This window comes from Chelonia mydas, chromosome 6 (genome assembly GCF_015237465.2).
Source record: "Chelonia mydas isolate rCheMyd1 chromosome 6, rCheMyd1.pri.v2, whole genome shotgun sequence".
Lineage (NCBI taxonomy): Eukaryota > Metazoa > Chordata > Testudines > Cheloniidae > Chelonia > Chelonia mydas.
The window spans coordinates 113232730-113254266 of NC_051246.2; the positions used below are offsets into that span (position 1 = coordinate 113232730).

General features: G+C 44.7%; 1 protein-coding gene across 4 annotated transcripts in view; it reads left to right on the forward strand.

Annotated features, from left to right (window-relative positions):
• The window catches only part of TRMT61A (tRNA methyltransferase 61A), a 37923-nt gene that overhangs the window by 4416 nt on the left and 11970 nt on the right, over positions 1-21537 (forward strand). For all 4 annotated transcript variants that reach the window (XM_043549331.1, XM_037901020.2, XM_037901021.2 and 1 more), the window contains exon 3: positions 20337-20603. In XM_043549331.1, coding sequence (XP_043405266.1) covers positions 20337-20603 — 267 coding nt within the window. The remainder of the gene's footprint in view (positions 1-20336; positions 20604-21537) is intronic.

Here is a 21537-nt window from a genome sequence, read left to right on the forward strand (position 1 = left end):
TGCACTATGTTCCACTGCTTTTCATACAGATGATTTTAACCCTCTGAGTGGATTAGTGGTGTGTTTTGTTCAGCGTATAAAGTGTGCTTTAAACATTATAAATGCTAGGCTGTTGCTTGTGATGCAAAAGGGGAGTTGTTATATTTTATACTAAATGTTCATTATCATATTGGTTAAATATATTATGTGATGCTTTAATATTTTTTTTTTACTGCAGGCAGCATTATTAGGGCTACATAATAATTTCCTGGCATTTGATTACTTTCCTGTACTGTAGGGGAAATATATAATTTTTATTAATGTATATAGCTGCCTTTCTTTTTGAGGGATTTATTCTGTCTGCCTCCATTGAATCATTTTGTAAACCTGCTTGTCCCTTGACTCTCAAGAGCAGATGCATAAAAGGAGTGCACAATGTTGTTATGCTGTATTTTTGGTTAAGATTTCCCATTCCCAGTCTTGCATAATAATTGGCAGCCTTTTAGGCACGGCTGTTTTTCACACGCAACTAAAATTTCATCTGTCATTCTGTTTCAAATTTGTGGGTCAGGGAATGTGATGTGTATATATTTAACCCCTGAATACTGGAAACTGGTATTTCCAGATGCATAAGGCACTATTGCACAAGCCCTTGATACTGCAGAAACTCTGAACCCCACAAGTCCAGATTCTAGTTTGTACAATGGTAGTCTTAGGGCTGGAATTGCAGAGTTGTTGTAGATGTGTTGGTCCCAGGATATTAGAGAGACAAGGTGGGTGAAGTATCCACATGGCCAGGAGGGCACAGAGGCAATGTGCCATAGCATGGTTTGACCTGGCTAATGCTTTTGGATCGATGCCCCATCAGCACATTTTTGCCACGCTGCGAGAGTTCAGACGTATGCCTGAAAACACTCTCCAACTGGTCCGGGAACTGTGTGAAGGCTGCACCACCACCATCCGCTGCACGGAAGGAGAGACACCCAAAATTCCTATCCGTAGCGGCGTGAAGCAAGGCTGCCCCCTGAGCTCCATCGTTTCAACTTAGCCATAGAGCCGCTCATTCGAGTGATCTCCAGCGGTCTAGGTGGTTTCAATCTATATGACAACAGAGTGAATATCCTGGCCTACACAGACAATCTGGTCCTGATTGCAAACAACCCCGAGAGTCTCCAACAAATGCTAGACATCACCAGCAAGGCTGCCAACTGGATGGGATTCCACTTCAATGGCAGGAAGTTTGCATCCCTGCATATCAATGGCAGTAGAAGGGATTCGGTCCAGGCAACGTCTTTTCAGGTCCAGAGTGAACCCATGATCTTCCTCGAGGACAGGCAAGCATACCAACAACGAGTTTCTACGTCCAGCAGACACCTGAGGATACTATCGCAGAGATCCTACGAGATGTGGCCAGGATCGACTCCTCCCTACTGGCGCCGTGGCAGAAGATCAACGCCTTGAACACCTTCCTGATCCCCCGTGTCTCATTCGTCCTGAGGGGATCTGCCATGGCGAAGGTACCTCTGAACAAGGCAGACAACACCATCCGGCAGCTGGTGAAGAAGTGGATGTTTCTCCCCCAGAGGGCCAGCAATTAACTGGTGTATATCTTGCACAGGCAGGGCGGCACCAACTTCTCTCGAATGGGTGATCTGTGCAATGTTGCCATGATCACTTCCGCCTTTTGATGTGCCCGGACACCATGGTGAGGAACATCACGGAGAGTGCTCTGCAGGTGCCATCAAGAAGCAAATTGCCAGGACCCCCTCCAACCAAGATGTCACCACTACCTGAGTGGCTCGCTGTAAGGTGAATTTGGAAGAGACGGGAGACTTTGCTTCGCTCTGGACTCGTGCCTGCAATGCTACGATGACTGGAGAAGCGTATCTGTTGCCACTGGATGTGGTGCAAGGAACGCCAGGAGCTAGGAGTACTGGTGCCACAGGTGAAGAATACAGATCACACTATCATCACTCCAAGAGCTAGAACCATGCTGGAGAGGACCTTGAAGGATGCCATCCACTGCCAATACGTGGAAAACCTGAAACGAAAGCCGGACCAGGGCAAGGCGTTTGAGGTGACGTGCAAGTGGGACGCCAACAACGACTTTCTCCCTGGGGGCAGCTTCACCTGATTTGCCGACAGGAGGTTCATCCTTAGGGACTGGCTCAACTGCGTCCCACTGAACGGAGTCGTCTGCCATGGGAATTGGGACAAGCAATGCAGAAAGTGTTGCTACGCCAACGAGACACTACCCCACGTCCTATATAGCTGCAAGCCCCATTCCAGAGCTTGGCACCTGTGACACAACGCCATCCAAGATCGCCTGGCCAGAGCCATCCCGCCACCCATGGGGAAGGTTTCTGTAAACTCTGCCATCCTCGGAACCGACAGCCAACTGCGACTGAACATCGTCAACACCAACAAGGACCGGAAGAAGATCATCATGGTGGACATCAGTGCCCTTCGAGAACAGGACACCGGCCTTCCACGATGCCTGAGCTTGAAAGGTAGAGAAATATGCCCCTCTGGCCGAAACCTTGAGAGCTAAGAGTTACCAGGTCCAGACACGCATACTGATTGTCGGAGCCTTAGGAGCATGGGACCTCAGTAATGAGTGAGTGCTGAGAGAATGCGGAATCAGTCAACGCTACGCTCGACTGATGCGGCAACTCATGGTGTCTGATGCCATCGGGTGGCCAAGGGACATCTACATAGAACACATCACTGGCCATCGACAAGGAGGGGTGAGCTAGAGTGCCGATGAGAAGCGCAGTCAGGAAAATAACAGATACTTTCCTCATGGACTGTATGTTCTAAATGGACAACCAACCTAATTCTCAATTAGTTAGGGACAATCTCCACTCACTGATATATTTTGCTTTCCACAACCAAATCTCGGTTCAACTTTTCACGAATGATGTACCCAAGTATTCAGATTCTAATACCAAAACTGTATTGTTAAATCTGTTCACTTAAATTTTAGTTATTGCTGATTATGTACTCTATGTATCATATGACTTTAAAAAACTAATTTTGTATTTGTGGATAATCTAAGCACTAAGTACAGACACTCTTTTCCCAAACTATGTATTATATAATTTTTTTAACATTAGCTGTAATAAAATTTTTAAATCTCTTACTGAACCAACTTCTGTTTGTGAATGTATAGCTGGAAAATTTGTCTCTGAGCTCTTCCTCAGGTCAGGGAAAGGTACTCTCAATGTCGCAGCTAAATACAAGGTGGAATAGATTGTTTAGTAAGTAGTTAACACACATTCTAAAAGACTATTCAAGATGTTGTGGGCTGTTAACAATAAACTGGGGGTTAGTGGGTCACAGATCAAATCAGCAGACAAAGAGGGTCATTGTAGTTCTCAGCCATGATGACTACATCAATGAGGTCAGCCAACAGCTCTGACTCCACTTATTATGAAGAATTCGAAGATTCCACATGACAGTTCACCCAGGAATTTAAGGATATCCTCAAATCCTTCCCCAGACAACTCCAGGAGAAACTCTACAACCTCATCACCCATGATCCCACACCAAGAACCTTCTACATGCTTTCTCAGATACACAAACAAGGGACCCAGACAGACCCATCATGTCTGGCCATGGCACTCTTACTGAATGGATATCAGGACTCTCAGAAACCATCCTCATGCCACTCATCACGCAAGGGACCAGCTTCCTCCAAGACACAACCGACTTCCTCCACAAACTCCTCAACATTAACCAGCCACCCTCAGAACACCATCCTTGCCACCATGGATGTCACCTCCCTATACATCAACATCCCTCACAATAACTGTGTCACTGCATCTTTCATCCTCACCCATAACAATTTTACACTTTATCCAAACCATGGGAACAGCTATGAGTACTAAGATGGCTTCCCAATATGCCAGCCTATTCCTGGGCCACCTTGAGGAAGAATTTCTGGACAAATGCACTATGAAATCAATTATATACCTGAAGTACATCAATGATATTTTCATCCTCTGGACAGACGACCTACATTCCTCATCGGTTTCCACTACATCTTCAACAACCCCACCTTTTCTCCCCAAATTTTTTCCATTTTGACCATTCTAATAACAACTAACTACTATACCTGTGGCCTGCAGTGCCTGAAGGGTTGGTTGACTGTTGAATCCGGAGCAATGCTTTTTCTTTTATCATTTGGTTACTCCTTGAAATAAGTGAATTTATTTAAAAAAGGAGTACTGGTGGCACCTTAGAGACTAACAAATTTATTTGAGCATAAGCTTTCGTAGCTCATGAAAGCTTATGCTCAAATAAATTTGTTAGTCTCTAAGGTGCCACAAGTACTCCTTTTCTTTTTGCGGATACAGACTAACAGGGCTGCTACTCTGAAACCTGAATTTATTTAGAAGCACAATGCAAGTGACCAGAAATGACAATTTGAATAAAAATGTTACAAGTGTTGACAAGTAGGGCCGAGACTGGTATGATGTAACATACTTTGGTGCGATCCTAAATCAGACTATATTCCAGCAATTCTAAATAATTAGTTCTAGATTAACCTTTTGTGGCCTAACAGGGAACAAGCCTGCAGTGATTAACAGAAACAAGCCAGGAAATCTAGTCTAGTAATGATATTCTGAGTCTGCTTCCTACTGATGCTGGTATTATATGCATCTAGAACATTAACGACCATTTGGCTTTTATTTTACTTTATTTTATATTGCTGATGTAATAGCAATGAATGGGTCAAATTTTGCTCTGTTACACTGCTGTAAACAGAGAGTAACTTCACAGACTGCAGCAAATTGCTCTGCATTTACATCAGTGAAACAGAGTAGAATTTAGCTTAATGTTTACATTAACAGCTGGTGTTGAATTTCCTCATTTCTTGTGTCATACCCATAAGACTGAAATAAGGAGGGAAAGATAAAATGCTTTCAGTCTGAAATGAAATGGAATAAATTCTGCATAATACTATATCTCAAGCAATTTAAGTAAAAGGATTTTTTTTCTTTTGGGGGGGAAAAATAAGATGACTAGAATCTTTAATTTTGTACCATTGAGTCTTGGAAATGGGTTTAGATTAAAAAACACAGTCGTAATATAAAAGTCTTACTACAGCTTATTTTTCTACTGACTTTATTTTTAAAGAGTAGCTTGCTGCCAGTGTCTCCAGATATTTCCCCTACTATTGAAATGATACAAATGCACTATTCCCAGGTTTTGAAGGATCTAGGAATCTGGCTAATGTCTCATCTGTGATACTTAGTGGGTGAACCTTTCTCTTCCCCATCTCCTGCTGCTATCTAAATTTAAAAAAATTATGTTTTAACTATAGCCAGAGTTACCTTTTAGAATTAAGGTTACAGTAGAACCTCAGAGTTACAGACACCTCTGGAATGGAGGTTGTGCGTAACTCTGAAAGGTTCGTAACTCTGAACAAAACATTATGGTTGTGCTTTCAAAAGTTTACAACTGAACATTGACTTAATACAGCTTTGAAACTTTACTATGCGGAAGAAAAATGCTGCTTTCCCGTTATTTTTAGTAGTTTGTATTTAACACAGCAGTGTATTGTATTTGCTTTTCTTTTTTTTCTTGTTTTTGTCTGCTGCTGCTTGATTGCATACTTCCAGTTCCAATGAGGTGTGTGTTTGACTGGTCAGTTTGTAACTCTGAGGTTGAACTGTACTTTTTAGAGTACTGCTCTCAGAATTGGGTAACTTCACAATGACAGAACCTGCAAAAAGTCAGATACAGGATACACAGTCTGAGCTTTGCGGAGAAGAAAGACTCAAGATAGCCCTGAAAGGGTTAAAATACCTGTCTGTTGAAAGTGGCCTTTTCTCTCAGACTTCCATCTCTGTCAGGTAGCTTTAATCTCAGTCAATCTCTATACTTGGCAATTGCTGCATGTTGCAAACTCTGTCTATGCTATGAAATTAGGTCGATTTTATAGAAGTCTATTTTTAGAAATCGATTTTAAACAATCGATTGTGTATGTCCCCACTAAGCGCATTAAGTCGGTGGAGTGTGTCAACAATACTGTGGCTAGCATCGACTTCTGGAGCGGTGCACTGTGAGTAGCTATCCCACAGTTCCCGCAGTCTCCACTGCCCATTGGAATTCTGGGTTAAGCTCCCAATGCCTGATGGGGCAGAAACATTGTCGAAGGTGGTTTTGGGTACATGTCATCAGTCGCCCCTCCCTCCGTGAAAGCAATGGCAGACAATCGTTTCGCGCCTTTTTCCCTGGGTTACCCATGCAGACGCCATACCACAGCAAGCCTGGAGCCCGCTCAGCTCACCGCTGCTGTTGTGAGCATTGTAAACACCTCGCCCATTATCCTGGAGTACGTGCAGAACCGAGCTAAGAGAGCTAGCACAAGGATGATTGTGATGAGGACATGGACACAGATAGTCCTGAAACCACGGGCTGTGGCAATTGGGACATCCATGGCAGCAGTGGGGCTGGTTGATACAGTGGAACACCAATTCTGGGCCCAGCAAACAAGCACAGACTGGTGGGACCACGTAGTGTTGCAGGTATGGGATGATTCACAGTGGCTGCAAAACTTTTGCATGCGTAAGGCCACTTTCCTTGAACTTCGTGAGTTGCTTTCCCCCACCCTAAGCGCAGGAATACCAAGATGAGAGCTGCCCTGATGGTTGAGAAGCGAGTGGCAGTAGCCCTGTGGAAGCTTGCAATGCCTGACTGCTACTGGTCAGTTCAGAATCAATTTGGAGTGGGCAAATCTACTATGGGGACTGCTGTGAACCAAGTAGCCAATGCAATCACTGGCTTTCTGCTATCAAGGGTAGTGACTCTGGGAAATGTGCAGGTCATACTGGATGGCTTTGCTGCAATGGGGTTCCCTAACTGTGGTGGGGCGATAGATGGAACGCATATCCCTATTTTGGCACCAGACCACTTTGCCAACCAGTACATAAACCACAAGGGGTACTTCTCAATGGTGCTGGAAGCACTGGTGGATCACAAGGGATGTTTCACCGACATCAACGTGGGGTGGCCGGGAAAGGTACATGACGCTCGCATCTTTAGGAACTCCGGGCTGTTCGAGCAGTTGCAAGAAGGGATTACTTCCCAGACCAGAAAATTACCTTTGGGGATGTTGAAATGACAATAGTTATCCTTGGGGACCCAGCCTACCCCTTGCTCCCATGGCTCATGAAGCCGTACACAGGCAGCCTGGACGGTAGTAAGGAGCAGTTCAACTGCAGGTTGAGCAAGTGCAGAATGGTGGTAGAATGTGCCTTTGGACGCTTAAAAGCTTGCTGGGGATGTTTGCTGACTAGGTTAGACCTCAGCACTACCAACATTCCCATTAAAAAGAAAAGGAGTACTTTTGGCACCTTAGAGACTAAGAAATTTATTTACCATAAGCTTTCGTGAGCTACAGCTCACTTCATCGGATGCATTCAGTGGAAAATACAGTGGGGAGATTTATATACACAGAGAACATGAAACAATGGGTGTTACCATACACACTGTAACGAGAGTGATCAGGTAAGGTGAGCTATTACCAGCAGTATCGGGGGGAGGGGGGAACCTTTTGTAGTGATAATCAAGGTGGGCCATTTCCAGCAGTTGACAAGAACGTCTGAGGAACAGTGGAGGGGAAGGGGGGAATAAACATGGGGAAATAGTTTTACTTTGTGTAATGACCCATACACTCCCAGTCTCTATTCAAGCCTAAGTTAATTGTATCCAGTTTGCAAATTAATTCCAATTCAGCAGTCTCTCATTGGAGTCTGTTTTTGAAGTTTTTTTTTGTTGAAGAATTGCCACTTTTAGGTCTGTTATTGAGTGAGCAAAGAGATTGAAGTGTTCTCTGACTGGTTTTTAAATGTTATAATTCTTGACGTCTGATTTGTGTCCATTTATTCTTTTATGTAGAGACTGTCCAGTTTGGCCAATGTACATGGCAGAGGGGCACTGCTGGCACATGATGACATATATCACATTAGTAGACGTGCAGGTGAACGAGCCTCTGATAGTGTGGCTGATGTGATTAGGCCCTATGATGGTGTCCCCTGAATAGATCTGTGGACACAATTGGCAACGGGCTTTGTTGCAAGTATAGGTTCCTGGGTTAGTGGTTCTGGTGTGTGGTTGCTGTTGAGTATTTGCTTCAGGTTGGGGGGCTGTCTGTAAGCAAGGACTGGCCTGTCTCCCAAGATCTGTGAGAGTGATGGGTCGTCCTTCAGAATAGGCTCTAGATCCTTGATGATGCGTTGGAGAGGTTTTAGTTGAGGGTTGAAGGTGATGGCTAGTGGCGTTCTGTTATTTTCTTTGTTAGGCCTGTCCTGTAATAGGTAACTTCGGGGTACTCTTCTGGCTCTGTCAATCTGTTTCTTCACTTCAGCAGGTGGGTATTGTTCCCATTGTTATCGCTGCTTGCTGTGTGCTCCATAATATCTGTGAGAATAAGGGGGAGACGTTTATGGCGGGGTGAGAGGTTGAGGCAAAATTGCTCAGCGGCTGATTTTGAGCAGCCAGACACCAGGGCGATTGGAAGAGCACAGCTAGGTGTGCTGCGCATCAGAGAGGCTTTGAAAACCAGTTTCATGACCGGCCAGGCTACGGTGTGACAGCTGTGTGTGTGTTTCTCCTTGCTGAAAACCCTCCCCCTTTGTTGATTTTAATTCCCTGTAAGCCAACCACCCTCCCCCCTTCAATCACAGCTGGCAAAGGAAATAAAGTAACTATTGTTTTGAAATCATGCATTCTTTCTTTATTAATTAAAAAAAAGTGAGATAACTGACAAGGTAGCCTGGGTGGGGTGGGGTGCGGGAGGAGGGAAGGACAAGGCCACATTGCTTATTGTAGCCACACTACAAATCAAAACTGTTTGAATGACAGCCTTCGGTTGCTTGGGCCATCCTCTGGAGTGGAGTGGCTGGGTGCCCGGAGCCTCCCTTCCACCACCACCCCGCTCCTCTCCACGTTCTTGGGCGTCTGGGTGAGGAGGATATGGAGCTTGGGGAGGAGGGCAGGCGGTTATACAATAGATTCAGCAGGGGGTCTGCGCTCTTGTTGGCTTTCCTGCAGCTCCAACAGATGCTTCATCATGTCTGTTTGCTCCCCCATTAGCCTCAGCATCGCCTCCTGCCTCTGCTCTTCGTGCTCACTTAATGCTTTTCTGGCCTCTGCCACTGAATGCCTCCATGCATTAAGCTGTGCCCTATCAGTGCGGGAGGACTGCATGAGCTCAGAAAACATGTTATTGTGAGTGCTTTTTTTTTTGCCTTCTAATCTGCGATAACCTCAGCGACGGAGATGATAGGGGGAGTATAGAAACATTTGCACCTGGGGGGAGATAAAAAGGGAGAGTAAAATTTAAGATGATACATTTCTGAGAACAAAAGGGAGACTCTTCCACAATGTCTCAAGCAATTCACAGCAGACCGCACATGTGTTTTATGTACAAGGTCACTTTTTGCCTTTTATATTGAGCGCCTGCCGGTATGGTGACACATCACAAACGGCTGGGCAACAGAACTGGGTTTCCAGGCAGCCATGGTAAGCCTTTTGGTATGCGGGGTTAGAATCATGGAATATCAGGGTTGGAAGGGACCTCAGGAGGTCATCTAGTCCAACCCCCTGCTCAAAGCAGGACCAATCCCCAACTAAATCATCCCAGCCAGGGCTTTGTCAAGCCTGACCTTAAAAACCTCAAAGGAAGGAGATTCCACCACCTCCCTAGGTAACGCCTTCCAGAGCTTCACCACCCTCCTAGTGAAAAAGTTTTTCCTAATATCCAACCTAAACCTCCCCCACTGAAACTTGAGACCATTACTCCTTGTTCTGTCATCTGGTACCACTGAGAACAGTCTAGATCCATCCTCTTTGGGACCCCTTTCAGGTAGTTGAAAGCAGCTATCAAATCCCCCCTCATTCTTCTCTTCTGCAGACTAGATAATCCCAGTCCCTCAGTCTCTCCTCATAAGTCATGTGTTCCAGTCCCCTAATCACTTTTTGTTGCTGGATGCTTTCCAATTTTTTCACATCCTTCTTGTAGTGTGGGGCCCAAAACTGGACACAGAGGCCTCATCTGGAGTAATGTTGAATAGAGGGGAACGATCACATTGGTTGGCTTCTTACGCCTTCATAACATGTGGGAATGGTTTCAAACTGCAGCGCCATCCTTTCCCATAAGCAAGCAATGCCGGCTGGGTTTCACATTTAAAAGGAGGGGCTGTGGTTTTCGGGTGGATATGCAGCACACACCTCTCCCCACCCCACCGCGTGGCTATTCTCTGGGATTATCCCTTTTAGCTAAGCGCAAACAACCCAGCATGAATGGGGTCCTTTTACTGTTCCCTTACAAAAATTTTCCTATTTCAACCAGGTGACCATGAATGATACCACTCTCCTGAGGCTAGCACAGAAAGATAAAGACCGAATGTTGCTTGAATGCAACCAAAACCCAGGACCATTCACTGCCATGCTTTGTGCTGCAGTGATTCCAGACTACTTGCTACTGACCTGGCGTGGTAAAGTGTCCTACCGTGGAGGATGAAATAAGGCAGCCCTCCCCAGAAACCTTCTGCAAAGGCTTTGGGAGTACCTCCAGGAGAGCTTCATGGGGATGTCCCTGGAGGATTCCCGCTCCATCCCCAGACACGTTAACAGACTTTTCCAGTAGCTGTACTGGCTGCGAATGCATCCCAATTCTTCAGGGCAAATCAAACATTAAACACTATTGCTTTTAAACCGTGTACTGTAGTTACAAATGTGCACTCACCAGAGCTGCCTTCTCCAGCTTCAGGGCCGGGGAGCCCACCTTGGGAGGGTTTTGGTTCCAGGGTGATGAAAAGGTCCTGGCTGCCGGGGAGAACGGATTCACCGCTTCCCTGCTGCGCATTTTCCTCCTCATCATCATCTTCTTCCTCATCCACAAAATCCTCCTCCCTGTTGCGTGAGACTCCCCCCTTGCAGGTGTCCACGGACAGTGGTGGGGTAGTGGTAGGGTCACCCCCTAGAGTGCTGTGCAGCTGATCACATAAGCGGCATGAATGGGGTTCTTACCCGGAGCAACCGTTTGCCTCCTTTGTCTTTTAGTAGGCTTGCCTGAGCTCTTTGACTTTCATGTGGCAATGCTGCGTGTCCCTGTTGTAGCCTCTCATCATCATGCCCTGTGCGATTTTTGGCATATATATTAGCATTTCTTCTTTTTGATCGGAGTTCGGCCTGCACAGATTCTTCTCCGCATACAGCAATCAGATCCAGTGTCTCCCTTTTGCTCCATGCTGGAGCTCATTTGCAATTCTGGGGGGGACTGCATGGTCACCTGAGCTGCCGAGCTCGCCACGCTGACCAAACAGGAAATGAAATTCAATATTTCCTGGGGTTTTCCTGTGTACGTGGCTAGTGCATCGGAGTTCAAAGTGCTGTCCAGAGCGGTCACACTGGAGCACTCTGGGATAGCTCCCGGAGGCCAAATCCATCAAATTGCGTCTGCAAATTGCGTCGGCCAGCAAGGTCGATTTTAGCGCTACTCCCCTCACTGGGGAGGAGTACAGAAGTCAGTTTTAAGAGCCCTTTAAGTCGATGGAACGGGGTTGGTTGTGTAGACGCATTCATCTTAAAATCGACCTAATGCAGCTAAATTCGACCTAACCCCGTAGTGTATACCAGAGCTCTGTCTAGATTAAGGGATAGAACTGAATCTTCTTTCATGTCACTACTTTCTCCAAAACTACTCTTGACATCAACATCCCAGACAGGGCTATTTTCTATTCGGTGATCAGAGCTGCCCCAAGACAAATTCTGTTTTGCAGCAGCCTTTGAAGATTCAAAATTTTATTTTTGTTCCCCATTGGAATTAAACGAAAACCTTTTGAATGTTTTTGCAAAATGGAATTGTGTCAAAACAGCTGTTTTCTGATGGAAAACCTGAGCTTTTCAATAAAGGTCTCTCTCTGGTCAGAATTCAGTCTTGGACTTCAGAAAACTTCCTCGAAATAGATACATCTCTGAAACATCTTAGCTTTGATGAAATGACATTTAGCTGAAAATGTTCCAGCCAGCTCTACCAATGATAATGTAACAATCAGCAGTCCTAGGACAAACTCAAACCCACTTGAGCCAAACACCCATTGGAGTATCTCTTTCTCTCTGGCTAAATCCTGTATTCAAAATTGCTAAATCTTCCTTTAGTGCAATATGAAAATAGATTTTGGATTCCTCAATATTGAGAGTAGTACGGCTTCTTGATTGGCTGACTGTGGAAATCTTAAGAATAACACCAAGCTAATCCCAGGCCTGTTCTAGAGGTGCTGTAAATCAGATATGGAAATGTTTAAATTCATTCTGGTCACCGTTTATATTAAGGATACATTTATATATAGTTTAATAAAGGGTTAATACAAGATTAATTTGTGGTTTCAAAGTCCAGCAGATCAATTGGCTGCTTAAAACTTTCGATAACACCTTCTACTAATGTGCTTATGACACTTCTTACACATACTAGCATGTCTGTAACATGATTATAGCATCTGTTAGTCATATATAAACTATTTATAAATGCACTCCTAAGGTAAAGCATGACCCAAAGCCCTGTAACGATTCATTCAACTTGGGAACATATTAACGCTAAGCCTAAGCTTACAACTTCTGCCATATCTATCCTTCGGCTACTGCATGAGCAAAAGGAATCTGAAAAGAAAGTGAGAAGCTGATCTCTGTTTAAAAACGTCTGTGGTGTAAGCCTGGCCTCATCTGTCAACACATGGGAGAATGTGGCACTCTGCTGATGTACAAGTAGGTCTAACCAAAGCCCACTGACGTCAAGGGAGTCTTTGCATTGACAATGGTGGGTTTTAGGAAAGGCCCTTGACCGCCAGAGTGTTTGACAACTGTAGTTAATGAAACTAGCCCTGCTGACAGTACTGTAGCCCAAGAGGGATATTACTGTATAGCTTAAGAACTGGCCAAACATCTCCATTTTGGCAGAAGATTACTTCCTGTGGGAATCTGACTTTGTCGTCTCTAAAAAGGAAACCTCAGTCTTCCCGTTCCCCATCCCTTTTGCTCATGACGCCAGCCTGGATACCTTCTTCACCACTTTCTCCCACTTCCTTCCTGTATGACTAGAGCCCTACCAAATTCACGGCCATGAAAAACGGGTCACGGACCATGAAATCTGGTCTCCCTCTGTGAAATCTGGTCTTTTTTGTGCTTTTACCCTATACTATACAGATTTCACAGGGGAGACCAGTGTTTCTCAAACTGGGGATTCTGACCCAAAAGGGAGTTGCGGGGGGGGTCCGCCCTTCTGCTCTGCCTTCAGAGCTGGGTGGCTGGAGAGTGGTGGCCGCTGACCAAAGGTCCAGCTCTGAAGGCAGCAGAGCAGAAGTAAGGGTGGCAATACCACACCATGACATCCTTACTTCTTTGTTGCTGCTGGCGGTGGCTCTGCCTTCAGAGCTGGGCTCCCGGCCGGCAGCCACTGCTCTCTAGCTGCCCAGCTCTCAAGGCAGTGCCGCCGCCAGCAGCAGCGCAGAAGTAAGGGTAGCACTACCGCACCCCCACCCCATTACCTTGTGACATCCCCCACCCCCCACAACTCCTTTTTGGTCAGGACCCCTACGATTACAACACGGTGAAATTTCAGATTTAAATAGCTGAAATCATGAAATTTACTATTTTAAAAATCCCATGACTGTGAAATTGACCAAAATGGACCGTGAATTTGGTAGGGCCCTACGTCTGACCCTATGCATGGGATTGCACGTTCTAAACCTGTTCAGGCAATAACCCTCTCCTCATTCATCTCCCTTCCTAAAAACCCACATCAGTTGTGTCCTCCGTGAGAGAAGAGAGAGTGGAGGGGAGAGCTGCTGTTCTTCTCTAAAGGAACTCTCTGAGATGCGTGTTTACCTTACTGAAGTAACCCTGAGACGGTATTATTGTAACCTCTCTCTCTTTCCCTCCCTTTTCATTTCTGTATTATCCCCACTGCATGTGTCGTGCCTGACTTTGGACAGTAAGCTTTTTAGGACAGCAACTGTGGCTTGAATTATTTCTGTGAAGTCCATAGCATGCCTTTGGGTGTTCAAAATAATGAATAATAATTCTCCTGTTCCCAGCATTTATTGTGCATATTCTTGTAGTCCCTGCCTCTTGGCAAACATTAATCTGTAGTGGCACTAGTACTGCCTTGAGACTAATTCTTTCCTGCCCTGTGAGGCTCCATCAGTTCCCAGTGCTGACTGATGGCCTGCCACTACTTATTATTATTTGCTAGCTTTGAGAGTTGTAGCCAGGAGACAGACAAATGGGACTGCGCTGTCGTTATTTTATTGTATTTACTGCGCCCAAATGTAGGATACGTGTGACCAAATCTTGCCGGCAACACCACCGTTCTGCTGATAGCTTGTATGATATGATACTGACATGGTATTTGATAACGCTCTTTACATTTTAAACTTTTCTTACCTTGGAGCAATCTGAGATTGCCTGTGGGTTTGTGAGCTTCTCTAACTTTAACCCCTGAATTACTGGGATGGCAGTGTAGACGATCCATCAAACACACTCACATCTGTACAGCTCTACACATGTATAGTTTTAAAAATTTAAATGCTTTGTTTATTTAAAAAAAGCAGAACCCTAGGATTAGAGACTCTGGGGAAGATCCTGTGCACATAGGTGCTGCTGGAACTAGAATTGCAGGGGGTGTTGCCGTACCCCCTGGCTTGAAGTGGTTTCCATTATATGCAGGGTTTACAGTTTGATTCAATGGCTCTCAGCACCCCCACTACACACATTGTTCCAGCACCCCTGCCTGTGCACATAGCCTGTGGCAACAAAAGCTAATGCAACTCAAAATCTGGCTTCCTACATACAAGAGTTGGTGGGTTTCCAGGTCGTCACATTTAAATATCCCTTTCAAGGTGAAAACCAAGCTAACGTGATTTAGAAATGGTTAGCAATCACGTGTTTTCTATCAGTTGTCAGGTAACATCATGTTGGGGTGTCTGGTGGTGGTGCAGTCATCTGAGCCTGTCTTTGGACAGCAGTGTGATGTGCGTCTACGTAGATTTGAAATATCATAAACTATTTTTGTAAGGGACCAAATACGCCCTTCTGCCACAGGTGGGGAACAAAATAAAACATGCAGACCAAGAGGGCTGGGGTCTGTGCAGAGGTTTTGCTCTGAAAATCTTCTTATTGCAATAAGGAGGAAGTGAAAAGAACCGTTTTGCTTGAGCAGCAAATAAGGTCTGTGTGGTTATTTAATCACTAATTTGCTGCGTTTCCTACACAGGAATGGGAATAGTTGAAAGATGCAGAAATACTGCATGGTATTTTTTGGCACAAATCCTTCTAGCCATGGAAGGCTGAACCATTGCAGTGCCCTGCAGCAGGGGAGGCTGGGAGGAGCACAAACCGAGCTCCCCAGAGCTTGAGGCTCATCAGGGGAGAAGACGGGATTGTGAGTGAGCTGGTGGAGCATGACCCATTGGTCTGCAGAGTTACTAACCAGAAAGTCCGTGAAGTTTGGGCACAGGAGCTTAATCCCTGCCTCTGGTTCCTTGATCCTTAGGTTGGTCCCCCCCCCCATACAATGTCTGTAGCTGGGGTTATGAATTTCGCCCACAGTGAGAGAGATCTGTAACAGGAATCTGCCTGATGCCATTATGTGCAGTAATGTAACTCTGTGGCTGAACTTTTAAATCATAAAATATTTAGTCAATAGAGAGAAACATCAGGCTTGCAAAGCTCATTAACAATGACCATAGGCTTAGCCTGGACCTGCAGCAGCTTGAGTGGGATTCACAGATGGTATTTGTATGCATACCTGATTTCTAAAGCAGTAGCTACAATTAAGAACAGCTTTTTAATACAGTGTAAAGTAACCTAGATTTTGCTGTCTTTGTACTCCTGATACATACATGGTAATGTGCTCTAGTCACACGGGCATTGTTCTCTGCTAGAGACCAAACTTAATTTTTAAGACCATTTATAATACAACCTATCAAAAACTCAAACAACTTGGTGTAAAACTTACAAACTGTATTTGTCCCAGAAATGATCCTGCTTTTAGCACATACCCAGCGTACACCCTTCTGGGACAAATTGACTGCTACTGTTTGGGAATGAAATCCTATTGAAGTCAAGTGCTGAATTTAGCTCTTCTGGTTTTAAATATTCTTGAGGGGGTATTTTTGTAGGGGGGGAAATATTATTTTGGAGACATTATTGCCTTGTCATAATATCATAGCACAATTTGTGCAATAGATCGCAGAAATCCAGTGCCCCCCTGCATTTTGCTGCTTGCATAAATGGTCCTGTATCCCAGGGACAGCAGCCCGAACTGATTCGATCCAGTTTCCTGCTCCTGGCAAAAGCCCACTTTGGAGTGCTGCTGTTTGAAACCATTGTAGGCAGAATTTTGCTGAGTTCTACTCTTCAGTTGTTGATTAGAGGACTCAGGAAGAAATTGAAGAACAAATCAAGGAGACGAGAGAGGAGGAAACTATCAAGGAATGTAACTGTTACAGATCAGTAGCTGAGGAGGAAATAACCTTTTGAAGTAAAATCTTTTCTTCCCCTGGCTCTACACCAGAGAAACGTACAATTAATGCCCTGCATTCTGAAGATACTGCAGATTGGGTAGTGGTGGCTGTGTTTAAGTACCCTGTGGACAGATGCTGAATGCAGTGAACCGCTGTGAATGTGGGGAGGGGGAATGCTAATCTGTGAAGGGCCCTATTCTGTGTGGTGTTGAGTGCCCTGAACTCTGACTGAAGTCAGAGCAGGGTGGGCACTCAGCACTTCACAGAATTGGGTCCATAATGTTCAGTCCCTTTTGGAAATTTCTGCAAGGTTTTGTGACTCATAAACACTTTGTTCTCATAACAAAGGGAAACCGAGAACGTTGGCAGACAGGTCTGCCTGTGAGCATCTTTAGAAAGGAGAGCGTTGATGACATTAGTATAATGGAATTTGATATGGTTACATGTATTCTTCTTATGTTCATAGTACTCAACTGATGACAAAGTGATTCCTGGTAACTTCACTTAAGGAATTGCCCTGTTCAGAATATGCACCTGCAAATGCCTCCCTTTAAATTCAACATCTAACATCCTGTTTTTTGTTCTGGTCTTGGCTTGGAGCATTTGTGGGGGATCCTAGAAAGGAGAAAAACAACATCTTCTGTGGTGGCTTAAGAGCAGATTTAAAAGGAAGATCATTAAAAATGTAAAGGCATATGACGAAGGAAATGAGATACACACAAGCTGCCTCCTTTTCTGCTTATGTCACAGCTGTGCTGACAGTCCTTCTGTTTGCTTCTTTAGCTAAATCGGGGATAGATCCAAAGAAGGTGCAACATTAGCCAGGTGGAAGGTAAAATAATTACATTCCCAGGGGCTGCAAAAGTTCTGTCACACAATCATGCCTTCTGGCAGGAGACATTAGGACTGGATTTCAGTCACTTTAGCATCTCATGATCAATAGCTCACTGCTATTGTCCTAAAAATCAATCAGAAGATAGTATTACACTGCTGTGCACATATGTTAGTGAGTTCTAATAATATCCTGTTTACCATATCAGAATCCATTTTAAGAGGTGGGAATGCTTGTGTGTGCTTGTACAACTCATAGATAAAATACCCGTATATTGTTTCTTGGGTGCACATGTTAATTGGCTCTTGCCTGGTGTGTTTTTTAATGTCGACGTAGGTGGGCTAATTTTTCCTTTGAATAAATGTCTGCAGGGAAGAACTTCAGGCACCAGACACTTTCCCTTGGGGTGCAGTGTGACTTAACGGATAGCGTACTGAATTGGGACTCAGGAGACCTGGGTTCTGTTCCTGGCTCTGCCACTGACCTACAGGGTAACCTCGAGCAAATCACTTCCTCTTTGCCTCAGTTTTGCCATCTGTAAAATGAGTATAATGATACCACCTTTTTGTAAAGTGCTTTGAGATCTACTGACAAAAAGTGCCATATAAGAGCTAGATATTATTATTCCCTTGGCAGTGGCCTGGGTCTGTATCAGAATGCCAGGGATCACCCATTCCTTGTCTCTCCTTGCCTCACCCCCTTATCACAGCCACCAGGATTGGGATAGGGGTTGCGCAGTGATGCTCCTTAAGCCTGTTGGTAGAGCTCTGTGTCGCATTGCAGATATCTGGGGCTAGATTCCTTGCTGGCATAAACAGGGATGCAGCTTTGAACCTGCAATGGAGTTGCTTACTCTAGTGACGAATTTGGCCCCTGGGCTCTACATTTAAAGTCCTAATGTCTCACTTGCTCCACCGGTCAAGAGAGTGCAATACCACCACAATATTCCCACCCCTCTCTGGCCAGGGAGCAAGAGCCCTGGACCAACCATTCAACTCTGGTTTGCTGCATGGCAATCAAAAATTACTCCCATTAGGCGGCTGGGTTGGGTATGAATTTTCATTAATTTCTGCGGGATAAATGTGTTCTGATTACAGGACTACAAACCAAAGTACAACTTAGAATACTGTTTCTGTCAAATGAAAATGAAAAAACAAATTTGAGGTGGTAGGGGTTTTTTCTTGTTGTTGTTGTTTTTTCGGTGTGTTTGGTTTTTTGTTTTGTTTTTTAAATTAAAATTTAGGTGGGTAGTCTGTAGTGTGAAGAGGTTTAGTAGCTTTGGGTTGTTTTTATTAAAGCATTGCTGCTTAGTCATCCATTGTTTATTCAACAGGGCAGAGGGTCATTTTTTAAAATCTTCCCTAAATCAGTACGGCACAAAATCCTATGGTTTATTGATGTAGGCCCCAGTTCAGCATGGTATTCAAGCCCGTACCTGACCCCAAGCATGTGGGTAATTCTATTTGACTTCATTGAGATTATTCACATGCTTAAAGTTAGGTATGTACTTACATACCTAGCTGAACCAGGGTCTTGTAGATCACTCTACTGCAAGGTGCTGAGTACCCTTAACTCTCATTGACTTCAGTGGGAATTGAGGGCGCTCAGCACCTCACAGGGATTTGGCCTATAGCACCTTGAATATATGTAGCACTGAAGACTAAGAAGCAATAACAGTAAGGGATAGGGTTTTTGTCCTGGAGGGCTTTACCTGTCTGGACACAAATAGGGCTTTCAAATGTTGTGACTCGTCAGCAAAATTTCACCTTTTGTTTTAATAAAGTCTTAAATGAGATTTAAAAATTTGTTCTTGACTTTTTCCCCCAAAAAAGAAGTCTTGGATAATGGTTGGAGAACCTGTGATTCACGTGCCTGTAGTGTTTGTTTTATTTACCCATTTATTCCTAGATCTCCTGTCACCGTTATAGGTAGGTGCTTTCCGTACCATCTAGTTTTCATTCTCAACTCACTTGTTGGCTCAACAAGTGATTTGGGGTCCCGTGGGGAAATTGCCTTCAGTAACCACTGAACCAGAAAGAAAGGGGGGAAATTCATAAAGAAAAGATTAAAGGGAAATATTCCAGTCCCACGTGGGTTTTGATCCGTGTTCATAGAATCTAAACATCTAGTCCATCTTCCTGCTAACATAGGGCTGTGTGCTGTTATAAATTTTACTAATGGTTTTATTCTAGTTTTTAAAATATTCCAAGCATCTGGGCTTATGCTTAGGGCCTGCCAAATTTATGGTCCACTTTGGTCAATTTAATGGTTATAGGATTTTAAAAATCATAAATTTCCTTATTTCAGCTATATAAATCTGAAATTTAACAGTGTTGTAATTGTAGGGATCCTGACCCCAAAAGGAGTTGGGACGGGGGGTCGCAAGGTTACTGTAGAGCTGGGCAGCTGGAGAGCTGTGGCTACTGGCCAGGAGCAGCGCAGAAGTAAGGACAGCAAGATATGGTATTGCCACCCTTACTTCTGCGCTGTTGCCTGCAGAGCTGGGTCCTCAGTCAGCAGCCACCGCTCTCTAACCACCCAGCTCTGAAGGCAGCAGTGCAGAGTAAGGGTGGTAATACCATATCATGCCGTCCTTACTTCTGCGCTGCTGCTGGCAGTGGCTCTGCCTAAAGAGCTGGGTGTCCAGCCAACAACCTCTGCTCTCTAGCCATCCAGCTCTGAAGGCAACACAGAAGTAAGGGTAGCAATACCCCAATGCCCCTAAAATAGCCTTGTGATCCCCCCTTACAACTCCCTTTTGGGTCAGGACCCCCAGTTTGGGAGATGCTGGTCTCCTCCCGTGAAATCTGTATTGTATAGGGTAAAAGCACGCACAAGACCAGACTTCACGGTCCGTGACATGTTTTTCATGGCCGTGAATTTGGACAGCCCTACTCATGCTGATTCCCTGGGAAGACAATTCTACAGTCACTTAGAGCTTCATGTCAAGAAGTGTTTCAAAACTGTTGGGTTTTTTTTGTTTTGTTTAGGTACCGGAAGTGGTTCCCTTTCTCATGCTATCATCAGGACAGTGGCTCCAACAGGGCATCTGTACACAGTCGAGTTCCACCAACAGAGGGCAGAGAAGGCGAAGGAGGAGTTCCAGGAGCATAAAGTAGAACACCTGGTTACAGTGAAGAATCAGGATGTCTGTAAAAACGGGTTTGGGGTCTCGAATGTTGCAGATGCCGTGTTCCTAGACATTCCGTCACCGTGGGAAGCTATAGGACATGCAAAATCAGCATTAAAAATTGAAGGTATCTTCTCTTGTGTACATCGATCTGTATTTGTGTGGGCATGGGGTGCATGGTTTCTGCCTTTGAGCCTACATGTTAGGGGTATCCCCATTCTGTTGTGTGATCTCCATTCTGATGTCAAGTCTGGTTTCTTTTTCTCAGACTACAAAAAAGTCTTCACATTTACAGAGAAAGATTTAGCAGAAGAAAAACAACGTTCTCCCACAGGTTTCTGTGACAGCTGCTGCAGCTGTCATGTGCCACATATAAAAAGCTTTTGAACCTCTGTCAAGCATATTCTAACAGTTCCAAGAGTGTGTGGGAAGAACTAGTAACATAACTGACGAAAGCAAATCTCTGACATTTCACTGAAAAGGTGCGTGTGGTTTTGGGTCGGAGAGATTCGATAAACAGCACGTATATAATCCCTGGAGAGAAGTGGTTTTACTTAAGCACACTCACTTACTTTCTTTCTCTATCCTACCCCTTTAGAGTTGGTGGGAATTTTGTCATGACGTCAATGAGAGTGGGACCCTAGGGCTTTTCTTCATGGGAAAGTTTTACCTGTTACACTGGTACAGTTATACTGATATAAGCCCCTGCATGAACACTCTTATTCTGGTATAAGCAATATAACGTAAACTGAATAAAGCCACTGTTATACTGGAATAAGTGTGTTAGACCAGTCTTTGTTGGTTTACAGCAGCAGTTCTCAACCCGTGGGCTGCTTGTAGCCAAATCAGCACACAGCTGCGGCCCATGTGACATCCTCAGGGCTATACAAGTGGTGTAAATATATTGTGTGGATGCGGCCCACATAACAGATAGAGAGCTGCATGTGCGGCCCACAGTGGTAAATAGGTTGAGAACCACTGGTTTACAGTCACACCTTAGCTTATAACAAAAAAAACCATTCCTGTGTAGACAAGGCCTTGGATGAGTTGTGATGTCCTTA